General features: G+C 37.4%; 1 protein-coding gene across 7 annotated transcripts in view; it reads left to right on the plus strand.

Annotated features, from left to right (window-relative positions):
- Positions 1–2,140: 2,140 nt before the first annotated feature.
- PPFIBP2 (PPFIA binding protein 2) overlaps positions 2,141–20,854 on the plus strand; it is an 85,611-nt gene continuing 66,897 nt past the window's right edge. For 2 of the 7 annotated variants that reach the window (XM_083348899.1, XM_083348904.1), the window contains exons 1-4: positions 2,171–2,213; positions 2,494–2,568; positions 12,980–13,072; positions 17,744–17,857. In XM_083348899.1, coding sequence (XP_083205025.1) covers positions 2,521–2,568; positions 12,980–13,072; positions 17,744–17,857 — 255 coding nt within the window. In that variant the 5' untranslated portion in view covers positions 2,171–2,213; positions 2,494–2,520. Of the gene's footprint in view, positions 2,569–12,979; positions 13,073–17,743; positions 17,858–20,854 lie in introns of all 7 variants that reach the window. The other 5 variants (XM_083348898.1, XM_083348901.1, XM_083348902.1 and 2 more) reach the window with 3 other exon arrangements.

A 20,854-nucleotide genomic window follows, 5' to 3' on the forward strand; every position in this document is an offset into this window, starting at 1 on the left:
GAATATATATTATTACATAATAGGTGGTAATATTTTGTAAGGGTTGATAGTCTTCTTGAATTGATAACTTTCAGGCTAACTGAATTGTCTGCAAACGGATTTTTGAAATGGGAAGCACAATCTGTAGCCTCAAAGAAAACTCTTACCGATCCATCTGCATATGTGTTATACATTTACTGTCCTGATTAATTGAATTAATTGATGAATGATTTAATGTTTTTATTTCCCTTTCAAGATGAAGTCATCTAAGATGGTTAGTGCAATAAATGATGAAACAACAAAATATTGTAAAAAAAAAATAAATGGCAACAGCAGAGTTATACTTTTCTGCTTAATAAGTGTATTAAATTACTAGTTTGAATCTAGATTATGTCATAGAACACTGCTATTTCAAGTATTACTGCATTTGAGGTCAAAAAGCTTGATTCTTAAATGGACTGGATGAACAAATTTTGTTACAGGATCCAATCTGAGGTGATCACCAGAACCAAAGGTGGGTTCTTCCAAGCTTTCACAAGCATGCTGGAGCCCATCTTCAGGGAACTTCTCTCTCTCCAGAATATTTGCACTGGGCACCAACAACATCCTAACTAACAACTAAAAGCTGCACACAACCAGGAACCATATAAATACAACGCATAGAACAGCCCAGTGCACATATTCTGGAGAGAGAGTAGTTCCCTTATGATGGGTTCCAGCACAAGCATGAAAGCTTGGAAGAATAAACTTTTGGTCCCAGTGACCGACGCAAAGTGGGTCCTGCAACAAACTTTTATTAGTTGGAAGTAGGGTCCTTAAATTTATCATAGGTGATACACATAGTAAATTTGATGCTTTGAATAGCCATAATTCCATAACTGTGAGCATCTATTTCATTGGTATATAGTTCCTCCCCTTAAACAAAGGTATTGCTGTGAGACTTTAATTTCTGTAGTTAACTACCGATATGCAGTCAACTTCTGATGTACTCCCCCATAGCAAAAAGTCACCATTCTGATCAGATAGCAGCAGGCATTATACTTATCATATTTTAGTGGTCTATACCAGAGTTCCCTAACCTTTGGGGTTCTGTGGAAAGGTTTTTCTATGGACCAGAGGATGCGTGGTTTTGTGTGCTGCCTGCACCCCGCGGATGGGGCTTTGCTTCTTTGTGCAGGCACAGTTGCTGGCATGCCATGGCCCGATCCTGGTCCACAGACCGGGGGTCCACACCTGGTCTACACCATATTTACCAATATTTTAGAAGCATTCCATTAGTAGAGAAGAGTAGCTTAGTTATACAGCTACTAACCTTACATTCAAAAGATTAATATTTAGACACCTCCAGCAGCTCTGGAGAAGGCCTTGAAATCTTGGAAACTTGCTGTCAATCACTGAAGGCAGTATTAAGCAAGATGGATCGAAGGTTGACTTGGAATAAGGCATTTCCTATGTTTCCACAAAATAAAGTAAATAAGTAAATACGCAATCTTGGTCAAATCAAGATTTTATAAACTTTGCTGCAATTAGCACCCTCGGCTGATGCACAGAGCATAACTGCTTAGTGCTAAGGAGAGTGTGTGGTTATTTTTCTCTATTAATATTTTCATCCAAGTTTACTTTGAATGAATCAAAAGCTAAAGCTAGTGGTTTTGCAGAGAAGATGAAAGGGACACATCAAAACTACAAGAAGGAACCCACTCTCAGCCCTGTAATCTCACGTGATCACAGTCTGGCTTGAGGGCTGCAGGGCTATGCAGTTTTCAACTGCAGTAAGAGTGAATGAAAAGAATGTTGAGTTATGAATTTGAGATATGCTCATTCATCCCCCGCACTAAAAGCAACAACCAAGTGTGGAATACTTGGCATTACAGAGACAAAGTCACTTTCCAAGTATTTGTGAGAAGGGAGCTACTAACAATTCTCAAGAGCAGGGCTTATTTTTAGGCTAAAGCCAGCCTGAAATAAACTGGGACTCTGAAGACTCTTCCGATAAACACAGTGTAAAAAACTGAGACAGGAAATAAGAGGGTCTTGGGGGTAATGAGTTCCAGCCACTCTTGAAACAGAAAGCTAGAGAAGGCATTACTTGAAAATAGTTTCTCTATGACAGCCTGGCAATTTTTAGCTGGTTACTTTACCATCAAAACGAGAACACTCTTGCTGCAGACTTTGCAGCAAGTTCACGGAAGCTCCCGTCTTTTTCTTCTCTTTCTGAGTCTGTTTGGCTTTAGGTATCTTTTGATGTTTTTAGAACGATATGGGAGCCTGTTGATGACTGATCTCCTCTTTTAAAAAAGCCAGATGCTGCTAGTAGAGGAGGTGGGGAATGCAGCCTGAAGTTTATACAGTTGTGTATAAACATAGTACGGTAGAAAAGTTTGGAATAAGCCTGAAGGACATATTAAAGTCAGAGAGGTGCAGACGTTCTGCTAGCTAGGAGCTGGAAGGGAGAGGGGAGCCAAGAAGAGTTTGTGTTTTTCCATAACGGAGCTAAAATTGCTGTGAACCAAGGGAAGATCTTTGCAATGGGCCCGAAGCATGGATAGTGAGATTAATATTTACAAACACTTCACGTGGCTAAAGAGGGTAAGTGACCTTTTTCTTTTTTTGTATTTCTACCATTTACCGCGCTTATAGGGAGAGAAGTCTAAGCATGTTACATTTTCTGCCACTGTGAGAGAAATTGTTCTCCAGTTTGAAACTAGTAGCCCTTTAGGGAGGGGACTGGGGACATAGCCAGTATTCCCCTTTGTCTTTAGGAAAACTCACAAGGAAGTCTAAGGAAAATGATCAAGCAATGCTTTAGCTTGGTGGTGGAACAGAATGTTCTTAACAAGAGATCAAGTTAGAGTCTGTTTTCCAGTGAGGTGGTCATGTTTGTATGCAAAGCTTTTCTTTAGTAGCTTTTGAAAATATAGCGTACAATTAGTTTTAAAAGTAATAAAAGTTCAATTAATCAGAGCAGCCATTAAGCTAATTAGCTTGTAAGGTACCAGTAGGTTTTTTTTTAGATTTAAACAATTTCAGACTTCCTTAAGTAGATAAAAATGTAATGGTCCCAATTGATTTAGATCCACTTCATTTTATAATGTTTAATCTAAACACATTATTAAGAAATACTTAAAAACTGTATATTTTATGTACAGTAATGTTGGAGGTATATTCCAGATATTCCCTCTAGTTCGAGACTGTATTACTACCTTTAATGTTGCAGTTAAGATGTTGTTTACATAAAGGTTTTTTATACAACTTAATTTTAATAATGCAGAGGGAATTGACATTAATTAGATTCAGTCTTCACTACATTCAGTATTATTAGTCACTAAAGTTCGCAAAACCTGACAGTAGGCATTTGGATTTTTTGTATTAAGAATTTCATGTTGATGTTAAATATATCTTTTCATTGGTAAATCCTATTGGAGTCATAATTTATTCCTAAGTAAGTGGATGTAAGATTGCAGCCCCATGTCTATAATTCTGGGAACTTAAAAAAGGGTGGATGGGTGATTTAAGAGAGAAGTAAGAGCACTTTACAGAAAGCTGTACAATAATTGCATAATAATTTCTCATTTACTATGAAATCCTTTTTGGACAATTAATTCTCAAAGCCTTGGGAGAAATTGGGATTATTTGCTAATATACTTTATTAAATATATTTATTCTCTTATTTCTGCTCAGATTCTGAGAAAAGAGAAGTCAGATGGGGTTTTAGTAATTTTGGCTTTATAGAGAAGGCTTTTAAGGAACAAAATGCCCTAGTTCTAAAAGGATTCTTAAAGAAAGGGTTGAGAAGAGAAACTATGTAGTGGAGCAGTAGTGTAGGAAGAGAATTCAAGGAACTTAGAATTAAGGAGAAATTTCCTGATGGTTAGAACAATTAATCAGTGGAACAACTTGCCTCCAGAAGTTGTGAATGCTCCAACACTGGAAGTTTTAAAGAAGAGATTGGACAAACATTTGTCTGAAATAGTATAGGGCTTACTGTCTGAGCAGAGGGTTGGACTAGAAGACCTCCAAGTTCCCTTCCAACGCTATTATTTTGTTATTCTTCCTTGAGGGGAAAAAATGTGATTTGCATAAAATTTCACAAGCTCATTTGAAAAGCAATCTAATTTTTGTTGAAAATTCAGTCTACATTGATTTTTTTTATGCCACATGATTACATTGGTGCTGCATGCTTGGACACCAGCTGTGGTGGTAAACCGATGCTCTGTGGCTGGTAATAAAAACTCTAATTCCTCCGGTCCAGCATGGGAGAGAGAAAGGATTTGAGCTGGACTTCTATCCGTCCTCCGTGGCATTTGCCAAACCAAGCTCTAATTTCAAAGAGAAGGAAGACTGGGGCTGGGGGAGGGGGATTCAAATGAAATTTCTGCTCTGATGTTGCAAGATTGCAAGTCCATTATAAGAATGAATTGAAATAAATAACCTAAAATCATTCACATATTCAAAGGATGAAATAAATTAATGGGATTGAAAAACATAAATCTGCTTTACTTGAAGAAAAAGAAAGGATTATGTAAGATTACACACACACAGACACACAGACACACACACAATCAAACCAATGCCCACAAAGAACAATATTTTCCTGAAAGAGTTCCAAAATTAGTTTGAAAACTAATGTCAGAAAATGCCTTTGTATACCAGCATACAGAAAGGTCAAGTGACAGGAGTCAAATAGTGAATTTTTCTTTCACCAGAGGAGCAGAGTAAACTAATTATCTGTCATCTTATGCCAAAAGAGAGTTAGTAGGAAAAAAGGCATTACTTAACATATGTTTATCCACCTTAAAACGATAACATATGTTGCAAATTAGCCACTTCCTTATTTTGCTTTGTGTTGCATTACTTTTATCAGATATTTTCCTCTTTCCCTATGTTTATCAAATCATGAAATCTACTAAGTCAAAGCAATGGATCAGTCCAAAATAAGCCTTGGTTAATGTATTATCAAGCCTGGATTTTTAAAACCACAATGTGCTAAAAGAACCATAATTGTCTGTTTAACATATAACACTAAGCTATAAAAGGTCGGCTTACATAGAATCATAGAGATGGTATGTGTAATTATCAGCCCTACAAGATAGACTAGATTAAAAAGCTAATGCCCTATAGGTCAGGGCTACTTTTATTATAACAGCTATGATAACAGAATCTTGCAAGTCTGAACATTCTTCTCCCCTGCACCCCCTTCCTGTAAACTTGCCTGGGACAATGTTCTCAAGTTAATTTCTTGGTCTAGGCTCAAGCCCTGCTTATCTGACCATTGCCTTTCTAGTTGGCTCTTCCTCCTGTCCGTCAAGGCCATCAACCAAGCCCTTTTGCTAGGATGCATCTTCACTTCATTTGGTGGGACACTTGGTGCAGAATCACCCAAGTATTTCTCTATATTTGAAGACAGGATCATATTCCTCTATGATGAACTAACCTCTCACTTCAACTTAGGCCATTAGCGACATGTTGAAAGCAACATTCTACATCTTTTTGCATGCACAGTGAGTCCACACAAAGGTGTGTTGACATGGGTCTCCCCACGTGGAGAATAATATTGCTGTACACAGCTAGTTCCCTGAATGTAGCTCAAACCAAGGGGAAAGAGGTTGGCTAGATGATTAGCGATGAGATACATGCTATAACTTGGTGGACCAGTGGGCTAATACCTCCTTAAGTAACACCAGCTGCCTGCAATTAGTGCAGGTTCGCGTACCACCAGGCTCAAGATTGACTCAGCCTTCCATCCTTCCGAGGTAGGTAAAATGAGGACCCAGATTGTTGGGGGCAATAAGCTGACTTTGTAAAAATGCCGCTTGGGGGGGGGGGGCGAAAGTCCTAATAAGCAGGTATATACATAGAATGAAGGCTATTGCTAAGCACATTGATTTGTGCTTCTTAGATTGTAAGCCGCCCTGAGTCTTCGGAGAAGGGCAGGATATAAATGGGAATAAAAAAAAAAAACTTTGTCCCATCGGTTAGAAAGATGTAGCTTATACTCTACAATGTTTCCATTAGGGAGTGCCTGCAATTTATTTATTTATTTATTTATTCATTCATTCATTCATTTTCATTCATCTTATATATTGCTCGTCTTCCCTGAAGGCAACTTTAGATGGTTTTAGCTTCATCCGTTTCGAGAACCATGTGAGGCAGCAAAATAATTCTTGTAGAGCAGTAATCAATAACTTTTGAGGAAGCTAAGGGCTACCCTTTACTATGGTTATCTCCCCCCTCCAAAAAAAAAGTAAATGATGAGTCAAATCTATTTAGTCGGGTTTATTGTCATTTACATTTAAATGACAGTATTTCGAAACCTTGGTGGGGAGGGGGCCCCTCTGGGCCTCAGGCAGTATATTGCATTGTAGAAGGAGATCCCTTAAAGTGGTTCTCCTACATGAGCCAAATTGTCTCTTTTGGAAGCCTGGCTCCTGGTGTGACACTCTCTTTGTCTAAGGGAGAAGAGATTGAATAGAGATATTTGGCTTTGGGATAAATTCTGTTTCTTATCACCTGTCTTAGAGCTATTAGGTTTTTCTTTGGGGAAATATAAAGCAAAACCCAGTAGCAGAGAATCATCAGTATTGTAGGTAAGTATGCTAATGATTGTGCTTGGTATATATGATGCAGTCAAAACTTGTGAAATCTTTCCATATAATTTTTATGAGATTATTACATTAACGATGACACAGTTCAGAGTAAGGAAGCTATTTCATTCTGAGCTCCCCAGAAACTCAAACACATTATTCAACTGGACCTCGGTTTTCTCTCTATTCACATCAGAAATGTGCTGAAAAGCTCAGGCAGCTGTTCCTTCCCCCACTTCTTTTCAAATCTGAGTGTGTGTTAATAAACCAGATCACAGCCTTCAAAACGATGAGCTACTAAACAAATAGCTGGATGACCACATTCTCTTGTCTCTGCTCTGCTTCCGTCTGCCACTTTTCATTAACAGAATGCCACAATGCATTGAACATATCTCAATATTCTGCTATATCTTTTCTGCACAAATAGTTGCTTTTAGGGGACATGAATTTTATTAAGTATTCAAGATAGGATAATGCAATGCAATCTGTTCTTATGATGCAGCACCCTTTTAGAGCTGGGGTAGTTAACTCAACCTGACGTTTTGCAATATCTTGCATATTAACATTACTTTGTTTACATAAATGATAAGCAGTTGTACTGAGCAAAATCTGGCCAACCTTCTTCATATCTGGACCCTTAGCTTGTTTAGGTCCAAAGAACAGCCAGCCTGATTCTGGAGTGTGAAAAACAGAATTTCCCCCCCATTTCCTAGCATATCTTTGCTTAGAACTGTTGCTGGCTTGTTTTATTAGAAGTAGCAGGAAATTTGCAGGAAATATAAGCTATTAAGTGGGGGTATAGTACCCCAAATTTTGTAAATTGTTTCATTTACAATCTTCATCAACAATCTACCCACTTAAGCTATTTTCATAGCATATTCGGAACCTCAGTAATCCTTTGCCAGTGTAATTTGATTGAGCACCAACAGCTTCTACCTACCCTGTTCTTGATTTCTCTAGTGACACTTCCTACTAAACTTACCCCTATCAATAGGTTCAGGGCTTTTTTTCTCATAGAACGCTCAGAACGGAGTTCCGGCACCTTTTTTGGATGGAACCTTGTAGGGTAGGGAAGGTGGGTTGTATGACATGTGTGAGTTCCGGCACCTTTTTCTTTTACAAAAAAAGCACTGAGTAGGTTCCAATTGTAAACTAAGAGAATATTGCTTCCAAGGCAAAAGAAAAGTAACACAAACAGTTCTAATTTTTAAGAGTTTCTGTGGTGGAATAGACAACATGTTGGACTAGGAGCAAGGAGACCCAAGTTCTAGTCTATCCTCACACGGAAGTTCACCAGATAGATTTGAGCCAACTATTCTCTCAGTGCAACCTATCTGATAAGGTTGCTGTTATAGATCTTAGATTGAAGTGCATAGCAAATAAAAAATACTAAAAATGTGTGGGCTAATTAGTTGAACTCAGCCCAGTCCATGTCACATGATTATTTTATGGGGATAAAAAGAGAAAGAAAGATCTAAATCTAATGCATGAATAATCCACACAATAAGGCAAAATAAAATTTAATTAAGTAATGATGCAGCAGGGGGGAATGAAGGAAAATGGCTAAATAAAATCTTAGTAGAATTGAAACTGTATTGTCTCTACATGAAGTAATGAAGTATAATTACTTATGAAAGAGTCAGAGAAAGAGTGGGGAAAGAGGAACTGAAAGGCAAATGAACTAATTGGAAGAGAATTAAGCAAGAATGAATCAAGTGAGAACAAGAAAGAGGATGGTAAATTGAAAAATAACATAGTGGTTTGCAAAAGAAAGTGCTGTCAAAAAGGGAAATTATGAGACAAAGAGATTTTTTTAATTTGTTTTATTATTTTATTGTATGGACTTATGGGGCCACCCAAATCCAACAGTGTGAGCAGTGTGCAGCAGAAAAACAATAGCAAAAACAATAAACCAAAAGAACCACATAGCATTGAATCATAATGTGTTAATGGCAAACAAATACAATAATGAAAACAGTCACTGACTGTGGTACTACTAGTGTATGAATAAACAATATTAGTATGTTGGTGTATATGTGTAATTCTTTCCATCTCCTGTAATCTTGCTTCTTTTTTCATGGCCTCTGATCTGATTTGAAATAACTATTGATTGAAAATTAGAACCAGTATTCAGTAGTCCTCATCCTATCACACAAAGACTTTTTTTTCTTAATCAAGTGCTAGAGGTTTTTGTTGTTGGCTTTTAAAAAAAATTGTTTTTGACCTATTCCATTATCTAGCACTTCATTCTTAATAGAGGCAGAAATCTAAAAGTTTTTGAAGTTGGAGCAGACAAGTTAATTGAACATTTTTTTAAAAAAATAGCTATGTGGAATTGCTTCAGTGTATGTCAATGCATTTTAGGTTCCAGGGCAGCCCCAATTAATAGAACACTTTGGAAGGTTCCTTCCTGATCATGAGTTTAGTATATACTTGTGAACAAAGTTACTAGTGTATTATCAAATCAGTTGCCATGTATATGTTCTCCTTCCTAGTGATACTGGTCTTCATCTCCCATCATCGTTTATTATTACCATAGTCAGCAATTGAAATTGGAAGGCTACTGTCAAGCTCCAGGGAAATCAGGAGATCCAGGCAATTAAAATGGGTATAAATATGTATTGCAAGCTTAAGCTCTCTACAAGAATCTGAATTACTAACAGCCCAAGCAAATTGGTGGTAGAAAAGAGTCACAGGAATTCAAGGTGGGCTGGACTTAGAATCATGGCTGATCAACTTGTCCTTGTCATACACTGTACAACGTTGACGTTCCTTTTTGATTTCTTTATCCTTTGTTCTTCCATTTCTAAATAGTCTTAACTGAAAATCTCTTCTGTTCTCAAATGACTTCACCCATTCTCTCATACTCTGTGTTGAGAATACGATGTCCTAGGTCATGGAATCCTGCTGCTCTGTATCAGTATGTGGGAATGATGTTATCAAGGAGGATAGCCAGTGAGATGTTACAGTTAGTGTTGGACCAGTCCTGAGTGGATTTTGGCTCAAATTCTGAAATTCAACCATCAGCGTAATTATTTCTCTCACCCTAAGATATCTCATAAAGTTATTAGAAGGGATATATATGCTCTTTCAACATTTCAGAGGCCCTTTGGAGGACTTTACCATTAAGTAACTTAGAGAAAGAAGACATGGCTATCAGACTGAAAGCTCCATGTATCAATATTTTAGACAGTATAGCAGATATTTGGCATTCTATGTATAAAGAAAACATATGCCGCTAGATCTCCAAATAATCATAGAGGTCTCTGGAGTGTGATTGATATGATATCTCTGCATTCTACATTTTCTCTGAAGTGATTTCTGATGTAACCCTTATTCCAATTCTGCATTATGAGCCTGGAATGACAGTCCCAGCTGTTTTCCCTCTCTTCTGTACTTCCTGCAACTCTGTAGTCCTTTGGGAAAGTTTTTGAGTTAGCTGGGATCAATGTGTAGCTCAAGGAAGATATCTGCCCTTAGAATATAACATTCTTTTAAACATAGCCAGTAAACAGTTACCAGCTCTTTAAAACATAAACATGTAGCAACCAGATGCTGAAAAAATCTCATAATTATCTTAACACTAGTTGATTGGCCATAAGATATTTGTCTTGTATAATCATGACTGTTTGCTTCAAGCTTCATCCACACACATACTCTTTTGGGGTGTGCTTCTATGTTTTATCTTGTCATTAGTTTTGCTATAGATACTTGCATACTTTTAAGACTGAAACAGAGCAGCTGTTTACTTAATAGATGAACTTGTCTGGACTATGTTTGCCTATTTTTATTAAGGCCGGTAGTAGCTGATGCTTTGGCAGAGCTGATGTTTTTTTCCTTGATTACTTCATCTCATGTGGATTTTAGCTAATGTAGTTTCAGTCTGGAATATTTTGGAGCTTAAATGAGAGTAGGAAGCATTGTAATACTTTATCTATTTATGGCTTAATGTAGAATGATTTTTTCCAGAACAAAATAAGCTAGGAAAAATGTATTGCAGCATTCAAAATGCACCTTGCTTTTCTGCTTACTATACACCCTGTCCATTATACAGAATTTGGTTTTTTATCTCTTAGGTTTGGCTAATTAGGATTTTTCTGATTTATTATGAAGTCAAGCTTCTTAGAAGGTTGAAGATATTGTAGAGCATTTTTCTTGACAGTTAGATATCTTAATTTTCATAGACCAGGGATAGGCAACCTTGGCTCTTTTATGACTCGTGGACTTCAACTCCCAGAATTCCTGAGCCAGCTCAGGAATTCTGGGAGTTGAAGTCCACGAGTCATAAAAGAGCCAAGGTTGCCTACCCCTGTCATAGACTCTACTTTCAAGGGACCCAACAGTGCTTTTTCAAAAGCTACTGGACTTTGTTTTTTCTTAAAGCACTTTGGGGACTACCATGACCTGGATGACTGAGAATCTGCATAGATACTTTCAAGAGAGTGTGCACTGGTGCTTGCTTGTTCCCAATGTTATTTGTGAAGCTTGTGAAGACTGAGTGGGGAAAAAAAGGATTGAAAATCAAACTGCCAATATTATACCACTACAGGACACTGAGGGAACATAGGCAGGACGAAATCTGATCAAGAACTAATAAAACTGATTTGAAGGAGATTTAGCATAACTAAAAGAAAGCACTTCTTCACACAGAGTATAATAAATCTGTGGAATTAGATAACATAGGTCATGATGATATCTTTTAAATTGGATGGCTTTACAAAGAATACTGGAGAAATTAACAGAAGTTAGAACTGTCACAGGCTATTAGTCTTGAAACTCAAGATTACCACCAAGTTGCAGTACAGACAACCAAAAACCCAGCCATAGAGAAACAGGAACAGGAGAAGAGCACATCTCCTGCTTGTGACCACCTCAGAGGCCCAAATGTGAAATAAAATGCTGGACTAAGATGGGCTTTGGCCTTTTTCCATGGCACCTTAGTTTTCTAATGCAAGTATAATTTCAGGATGTCATAGAGGAACTTGGATATAGTGGCTACTTGGACATATGATGTCATGGTTCCGACAGACAGAGACAAATAAAGCAGAACTCGGAGGCTTGCAAATTCCTCAAAGAACATGTTTATTACTTACAAAGTATCAGCACGTCAAAAGTGAAACCAAGTCTGAAGACACACGTAACAATCCCCCAATAAAAAGTTAAGAAATCCCACCCCTAAAGCTATGCAAGCAACGTTCCCCAATACATCTTTTTGGCGGGCTTTTTATGCAACGCCCAGCCTGCAGTCTCAGAAGCAGCCGATGACCTTGGTTCCCATGGCATAAAAGTTTATTTAGACTATCAATGCATCTGGCAATCCACCCTCCCTCCTATGTGTCAACCAAAAATGAATAGGGAAGATGGCTACAGCCAGCCATGCTCATTTATAAAGTTGACAGTATAATTTGCTTCATTCAGGAACTTTCACTAAAGATTTCTTTATTAATTATGTTTTGTTCTGGAAGAAGAAGTCAATATATGACAATTGGAAAATAGGCCAGGAATTGGAGAGGTTTATTATATTGATTTGAGAACTTCTGCAGATTAACATATGGATGCCTCCATTTGCTCCATTGCTAGCTTAGGGGAAGTTGCTGAACTTGAAGTCTGGCATTTTGTATCCTAATTAGATCAACTCTCTAGGAGCTGGAGGGCAATAAATTAATGGCCTATATTCCTAGTTTTGTTCACAGCAACCAAGTTGATCACAGCAGAAAGAATAACAGAAGTGCTCCTAATAACTATATTTTGCTTATGTTTGCCTCTGTTTTGATAGAGAAATGTGATGATTCAAACTTCCTTTCATTAGCCATGACACATCTTTGTTACCACCCATTCCAGGCCTATTTTAAAGCAAGTTAATCTTTTTTACTGAAAGGTATAACTAACAACCCTCTGGTTCAGGCAAGAGTTATTTTTTTGGCTTGTGTGTTCCATCAACAGCTAAATCTTGAGAATGACCTGACCTTGTTTTAACTGTATTTACACAACTTTTCTCCATGTCCTTCCCATGGCTAGTCTAGTCTGATATTTACCTATTTGGGTCCTATATAATATCCTGCGAATAAGATAGAACAACGGCACACACAGAGCCAAAAAAAAAACCTTGTTGCATCCTTTCTGTGCCACTCTCTTTCTCTCTCGTTTCTAGTAATGGAAAGATCTAGCTTTACACAACAATTACATTCATTAAAATGGAATATCTAGATTAATTACGTATAATAATTATGCAGTGGTGGGATTCAGCCAGTTTGCATCACTTCGGCAGAACTGGTAGTTAATTTTTTTGTTGCCCAGGCCCAGAATGGACTTCCAGAAGCGGCATCCACACAGAGAACCGGTTTTTCACATATTTGAATCCCAGCACTGTAATTATGTTTCTGTTACCTGTGCTCTAAACTTTTTCTTCTATTCAGTCCCAGGTGAATCATCATACTTCCACCAGTAATGAGACGTATCAAGAACGTCTGACAAGATTAGAAGGTGATAAAGAATCTCTCATATTGCAGGTATGGAATTTACATAACCTTGCATTGATTATACCATAACAAAGTCTTCCTCCTGATAACTATTGGGATATAGCCATGGGATTTTCTTGGCACTAATTTGGAAGTAATTTAACCTCTTGTTAAAAAGTATGAAATACATTGATTCATTTGATAGTCATGGTGGCGTCAAAAATAATTTCATATTCATTTTCTTCAGATACAGTATGTCCTGATTTTTACAGAAGATGAATCACCTAGCTGCTACATATGAAAGAAGTTTAGGCTTGTAGAACGATTAAACCACTTTATTCTTTTTAGAGCAACTTAAGATAGTCTTAAGAGTCATACACTTGTACAAGTCAATGTAACTTATCAGTGCAGTCTTTTGTGTCCTTGTGTAAAATCAGCTTCCTATATTAAAAGCTTCCATACTGGTTCATCTTGCCTAAGCTAATCATTGCTAAAGGAGCAATAAATGAGAACTTCAGTTTTCCATCTGCTGGATTTCTGCTATAATGGTGGATTCATCTACCATACTATAGATATAAGGGTGTGAGAGACAAATGACCTGGCTAGATTGTCCATTTACCAAAATTATTGCACTTCTTGTATTGGTTTGTTATCAACCCTGGCAGATGAATGGCTATTTCTCATGCCAATCCTTGGAGCATTCTTTCCAAAGTACTCCCTTGGCATTTTACAAAAGCAGTAATGGAAAATAAGCAAACATACAAACCATCAAATCCAGCTATCTACTGGCCCTGGACTTTCAATAAAGTCCTGGAATGATTTATGAAAATAGTTTTTTCATTCGGAGTAAATAGCCAAGCAGGCTGTTGAAAAGACCCCGCGGCCGTTTATTTTTTAAGTGGGGAGAGTGGCGGGTTGTGCTCCAAACTATCAAATGTAATCTCCCACGCTTTCGCTTCTACTTCAACCTTTGGGTGGTAGGTTGCAGTTAAGCTCACCCATGACCCTAGAGAATACACATGCGAGTGCTTTTGCCCAGTCTGGAGTGGGCTGGCCGAGCCACAAATTGCTAAGTCTCTTCCATGCAGATTTTAGATATTGTGTCCTTTACTTTTGGACTACATTAGCACCTCGCAAGAACCCTAATGCAATGTCTGGGTTTGGAGTGTAAGCTTTGTTGTAAAAGTTGCTGTTTTTGCAGCCAATTACGATTTATGGAAATAGGTTTATGGAATTTATTGAAAAGTTCAATATCCTTCACTATACCAGTTCTCTTGAATTCCTTGGCAAAGCCTTGGCTGTCTTGTTTTTTTCTTGTTTGTCTCACATTAACATGAGCCTCTTCTTTTTGTGGCTGCTAAGAACCTGTTTCCTAGCTCAGGTCAATGCTAATCTCTTTTCCCATCATATAGGGAAAAAAGACTTATCAAGCAACTGTAGTATAAAACAGGATAAAACAAACATGCAAAAGTTACAATTATGGTGCAATGTGTTTTCCTTCATTTGTTTTTCCTCATTTGTTTGTTTGTTTGTTAAATTTATTTGCCGTCTATCTTGCTGTGGGGCTACTCTAGGTGGCTTAAAAAGGAAGGATACTCTGGTTTCTCTTCAGATCGTACAAACCTTTCGCCTTTTTAAAAAGGAAGAAATGAAAAGAGTATAAACTGAACAGAAGCAAAATAATAGAACAGTAAAATAAACAACAAAAAAGAACACAATGAGAATACATCAATATGATAACCAAAAGGATGGATGGGTGGAGAGTAGACAGCAAGGAGGGGAAGTGGAGTCTGTCATCAATCCAGCAGCCACCTGGAACTTCCCCATTTGATCCCCAGGCCAATCAGCAGAGCCAGGTCTTCAGGCTCTTGGGGAAGGATAGGAAGGCAAGGACATCTTAGAGGGTAAGATGTTACAAAGGGCAGGTGCTGCAGCAGAGAAGGCTCTTCTTCTGGGTCCTGATATTCAGAATTGTCTCAAAGGTGCTTTGGACTGTTTTTTTTCTCTTCCCCTTGAGGAAGACGTTTCACTTCTCATCCAAGAAGCTTCATCAGTTTTGGCAGGATGGTGTGGTCGATGGAAGGATTAGTTCTGACAGGATGGGTGGTAGTGATTGGAAGGATTATATTTCTTTGCAGTCATCAGGTCATTAGCACTCTCCCTGTGAGGTCTTGAGGCCACTTGGAGGTTTATCTGCCCTCAGAGTCACCTGTATCAGAGTGCAAAGAAGAAGATTGGAACTGCTGAAAGAACTGCGTGGTAGACAGGAGCTAGGGGGTGTCTTATCCCTCCCCCAGAGTTCTTTGACCAACAAGGTTGAAAGTAGGCCCTCTGTGTCAACATATCTAAGATGGGCTTGTCCTAGAGGGATTGGGCAGTTCATCAGGTAGCCTGAAGCAATGCCCTTAAGGGCTTTAAAGGTCAGAACAGAAAACATCTTCATTTTCTGTTTTATCTGGACAAAAAAGATATATACAGTTGTTTCCAAACTTGGGAATTTAGCTACAGTATTCTTAATTTTCTCCAAAAAGTATAAAGGGTTTTCCTTATTTTATTTTATTTTTTTATTTTATTTCTCATGTTTCTAGACTGCTCATTTCCCTCAAGATTCTTGTTAATACCTTGTGTTCCCCAAAATAGTATCGTATTCCCCCCCCCCAAATAAGACCTAATTGGAAAATAAGCCCTAATGCGTCATTTGGAGCAAAAATTAATATAAGATCTGGTCTTATTTTGGGGAAAATATGAGTACTAGAACATTATCCAAGAGAAAGACAAAAGGCCAGATCTATTTGCCTCTTGGAGAATGTATCTTCCATGATAGAAGCAGCATCTTCCATGATAGAACTGCACTTCTTAAACTGTGCCACAAGGTAATCTTGTCCCTATTATTTTTACGAGCATGGTCATTTATCCTTCCATTGGCCTTAAATGTTCATGATAGTTAATTGAAGATGAAGTAATTAAAATATTATTTGTGAATTGCATCTCTTATTTCCTGCTCTAGTATCTATTTCGCATTTAGAAAAGCAGGTGCAAGTCATTAATGTTTCTTTTATGAGGCACTGCCTAAATAGTGCATCATGTAGAAATATGACATTATTTGCAAAAGTACATTTGCGCTGCAAGTAATAATTGATTCAATTATTTTGCAATAGTTTGTACAATTTGGCTAATGCAAGAGATTTTATAATGCATCTAATTATTATTAATAGGCCTCTTATTAGAAATATTTTCATTTTCATAAAATCAATTGCAGCATTTTTACTCACTGAATATGAAATACCTGAACTTTTGTACCTATAGTACAGTACATATAGTAATAAAAACATGGTGTTCTGATTGCAACTAAAAATGTTTAAGGTTGATGTTCCTTCAGACCAAACCAGGATTCCCACAAGTGACTTATTAATATCTTTTAGAATTGTACAGGCATTGTGTCAATGTAAGAATGACACAACATGCTTTACGTTGTCTCAGTTATGGTCAGGTAAAGCTAGAGAAAGCTGTAGGACACTAATGGGAAAATCCTAAACCGAGAGGATACCTGTTTATGAAAAGAATCTGTAACCAATGTTTGCATGCACAGTCAACAACTTTCTCCTTAAATCTACATTACTTTAGAAAACCTATAATTATGTACTAGTACAAAAGGTATGTCACTAATCCCATCATTCTGCAATAGTTCGTTTATTAATACCAATCCTGTCCAAAAGAAGGAAGGAGATAGCAAATCCACAAAGCTCTTCAATCAATTTATCCCAGATTTTAAGTTATATAAAGATAAAAGAAATCTGAATGGTGTGAATCCCCATTTATCATATGATAATTATAATCATATTATAACTACATTTTCAGATGGATTACAAAAGCTGCTTTTTTAAAGAAAACAAAGGTCTTATTGTATTTCCTAATTTCTTTTAGAATGGAGTTATTTATTTCTTAATAATGTTTTTCTATAAATCTCTGAGTAATAATAATTCTCTCTTTTGTGGCCATTTCATGGCATAAATTCTCTGTTCTTGTTCAAGCTTGTATACTTTGAACTGGTGAGAACTAGAACACTGACAGTACTAGGACATGTCTTTTGTGTACTGTGTTGTGTAAGTTAGAGAAGCTTTATTTGATAGGTGAGCTTTTCTTGTAAGAAGAACGGTTATTGGTTAGCTTCCTGAAAGGTTTTTTGCTTTGTGTTTTTCCTGCTTTTAAGGGGAAAATTGGCAAAAGCTGAAAGGACTTTGCTTGCTCAAAGCCTGCTTAAAATATTAACAGGGTTTCTACAGAGGCTTTTTCCTTCGAAGGAGTGTTTAATGTAAATACTGGTGCATGGTCTTCAGGTCAATTTTTAACAGATCATTTTCCCCTTTTTTAAATTAATTAAAAATCCTGTTGATTCATTTTTAAAGTGCGAAGTAGTGGCTTTTAAGGTGAGAATTATATTGTTTTTGAACATAGCCAAACTTTTTTAACAATCAATTTGTAATATTTGCAGATGGGTTAAGAGGTATGTGATATAGAAGACAGATCTAGGTCTGTGGGGAGGTGGGGTTCAAATCCTTTCTCAGACATGAAATTAATTGGAAAACTTTAATATGATTGTGTCCCCCCCCCCAAAAAAAAAACAGATCTGACTGCTGAAAGTGTTAGTATTTTTATGTGGTTACTATTGCCACTGTTGTTGCTACTGCTACAGATAACCTCATCCTTATTCTTATATTACAGGTGAGTGTTCTCACAGACCAAGTTGAAGCCCAAGGAGAAAAAATCAGAGACTTAGAAGTTTGCCTTGAAGGGCACCAGCTGAAGCTTAATGCTACAGAAGAGATGCTTCAACAGGTAGGAAAACAAGTTTTTTTAGTGCAAGTTCTTCTTTAAACAGGCACACTTAATATCACTCTTGATTCTACAGACCCTTTAACTAAAGCTGAGATTAAGTATGTTTCCAATGATCAGCTGTACTTATTTGCTTTGTTCTTGAATTTTTCAGTCATATTGTGTTATATTACTATTCAGCTGGGATGTAAAGTAATACTACTGTGTACATTATTCATGGCTATCTGACGGTGAAAATTCAACAAGAGAACTGGATGTGGATAAGAACCTGTTTGACTGGTTACCTACTCTTAATAATATAGAAATTCATTGTAACTGAGAGCTTAGAAGCTGTTTCTGCTCTCCTTTGTGGCTGAAATTATAGGAGATTTGAAGTGAATTAACAAGTTTGGAGACTGGTTTACACAAATGCTTAAATAAAATATATATTTTTAAATAAAATAAGGAATATCAATGTAAAATTTCAAAATAGAGTCTATAAAATCATATGACATTTTTTTTCAAAACAATTAATTACTTTTATTTACAAAGAATCTAAGCAACACAGCAGTTATTGAACTATGGAAACTAAATTCCATAGTTGCCCAGTTAAAATAAACAATAAAAACAAATGCTTTAACAGATAAGCATAATATAATATGGCATATACAGGTAGTGCTCAACTTACAACCATTTGTTTAGTGACCATTTGGAAGTTACAACACAACTGAAAAAAGTGACTTACGATCATTTTTAACATGTACAACTGTTGCAGCATCCATATGGTCACCTGATCCAAATTCAGAGGTTTGACAATTGGTTCTTATTTATGACGGTTGCGGTATCCTGGTGTCGTGCGATCAGCTTTTGTGCCCTTCCGAGAAGCAAAGTCAATGGGGAAGCCAGATTTACTTAACGACTAACTTAACAACTGCAGTGATTCACTTAACAGCTGTGGCAAGAAAGGTTGTAAAATGAGCAAAACTCATTTAAGAACTGTCTCACTCACAAATTTTCAGCTCAGTTGTGGTCATAAGTCAAGGACTACCTGTAATTAGCTGCTTGCAGGAAACAAGTATGGTGTAGTAGAGAAAGTATTGGATAGGAGTGGGGAAACTTAATCCTAGTCCATCCTCAGCTCCATAAATTGATTGGGTAACTTTGGGTAGTCAGTCTCTCTTAGCCCAATATACCTTTGTTGTTGTTAGCTGCAAAGTCGTGTCCGAGCCATCACGACCCCATGGACAATGTTCCTCCAGGCCTTCCTGTCCTCTACCTTACACGTTTGTTATTGGGGAAAATAGGAAGAGGCGGTGCTGTATAAACATTGAGCTTTATGAAAGGTAGGATATAAATTTAGCAAATAAATAAAATCAAAATTCCAATAGTAAATCCAACTGTTTTCTTTTATAACAAAAAGCATAGAAACATTAGATTGATGCTACTAATAAAAACAAGGATTACTGAATTAAACAATAAGTGATTATTTAAGTCCAGATGGGCTATAATAGATAACAGTACTGGAGTCCACCTGGGACATTCAGTTTCAAATCTCTACTCAGCCATAAAAGTAATTGAATGATTTTGAGCCAGCCATTATCTTTCAATCTAATCTATCTCATAGGAGTGTTAGGAAACTAAGAAAACAACAACAAAAACTGGGGAGCAGATGAGATATTTTTTCTAAACAAAAGTTTGATCCCATCCTTTCTTTCTGAGATCCAAATCATAGAACATAAAAACATACACCACAGGATAGCTTACCTTCCCCTCTGAAGTTTAGGTAGTCCTTGATTTATGGTAGCAGTTGGGATCAAGATTGCTGTTGCTAAGCAATAGGGTCATAAAACATGATGTTACACGAGTACATTGCTTAATGAAAGCAATCCTGGCAGTCCAGGTTGCCATTGTAATCCCAGGCCATGTGGGCTGTTAAGTGAGGAAAGATGGGAATACCAGGTAAGGAGTGTGGAGGGAGCAGTGCTGCAGGCAGGCAGTAGGAAGCATGGCTAATATGGTGGTGGCTATAAGAGAGTCAATGGAGGCCTCAGGTGGGTCAGCAGAAACCACAGGAGAGCCAGGGGAGGCATTGGGCAGCTCAGTGGAAGCCAGTGGAGGACTGACAGAGGGCTGACATCTCCACAGAAGCCATAGAATGGCTGACAGAGGCCCCAGGTGGGCTGCTGGAGGCCGTGGAGGGGCAGCGGGGTACTGTGGGCAGTGGCACATTATGGAGTCCAGGAAGGCAGGGAATGGCAGGGTACCAGATCCCTGTATTTATACAAACTCACATTGAAATTTTCACTCTTCTTGTTGCTAGTTTAAACATTTCTTTCTTTTTGGCAGCATAATATTCCAATTCAGCAAATGTAATTAAATAGCTCTCCAAAGTGGTCACAGACCATCACGCAAGATTATTTTCATGCACTGTAAACTTGCAAGCATTTGTTTTCAGTGATGTTCCTTTAATGTTGACTCCAGCCACCTCTCTCCAGTCTTTCTGGTAAATTAAGAATTTATCTGTGGTAACTTAGGAATTTCTCTATAATGCAGGAAGGAAGTAGTAATTATTTTTAAATTAAAACTGCTAAATATTCACTGCTGTCTCTTTTCAGTATGAAATGTGCTGCTTCTGGGTTAAAACCTATGTATTTATTAATCAATCCACTTGTGAATTCTATTTTCCTTTTTTCCTTTACCTCTCTACTGTAAATAAATGTTTTATGTAAAATAGTATATGTTTTTATATTTTGAATAGACTTGACCACCTGGGGAACATAGCCAATCAGGAATCATACAGAAAAAATGTGATTTCATAGCACCATCCTTTGGCTATTTACATATATACATATATACTGGCATATCAGTTGATGTGTACTCAGGGTCCCTCACCTTTCTATCCTGAGTGATTACACGGGTGGGGGGTAGTTGTCAATTTGCCCTTTCTGGCCCCCTGCGCGATTGCTCATGTCTTAGCGCTTGATATGCCAGTAACAGGTCAACATGCCGCTTAATAGAATA

The sequence above is a fragment of the Vipera ursinii genome (genome assembly GCF_947247035.1).
Source record: "Vipera ursinii genome assembly, chromosome: 1".
Classification (NCBI taxonomy): domain Eukaryota; kingdom Metazoa; phylum Chordata; class Lepidosauria; order Squamata; family Viperidae; genus Vipera; species Vipera ursinii.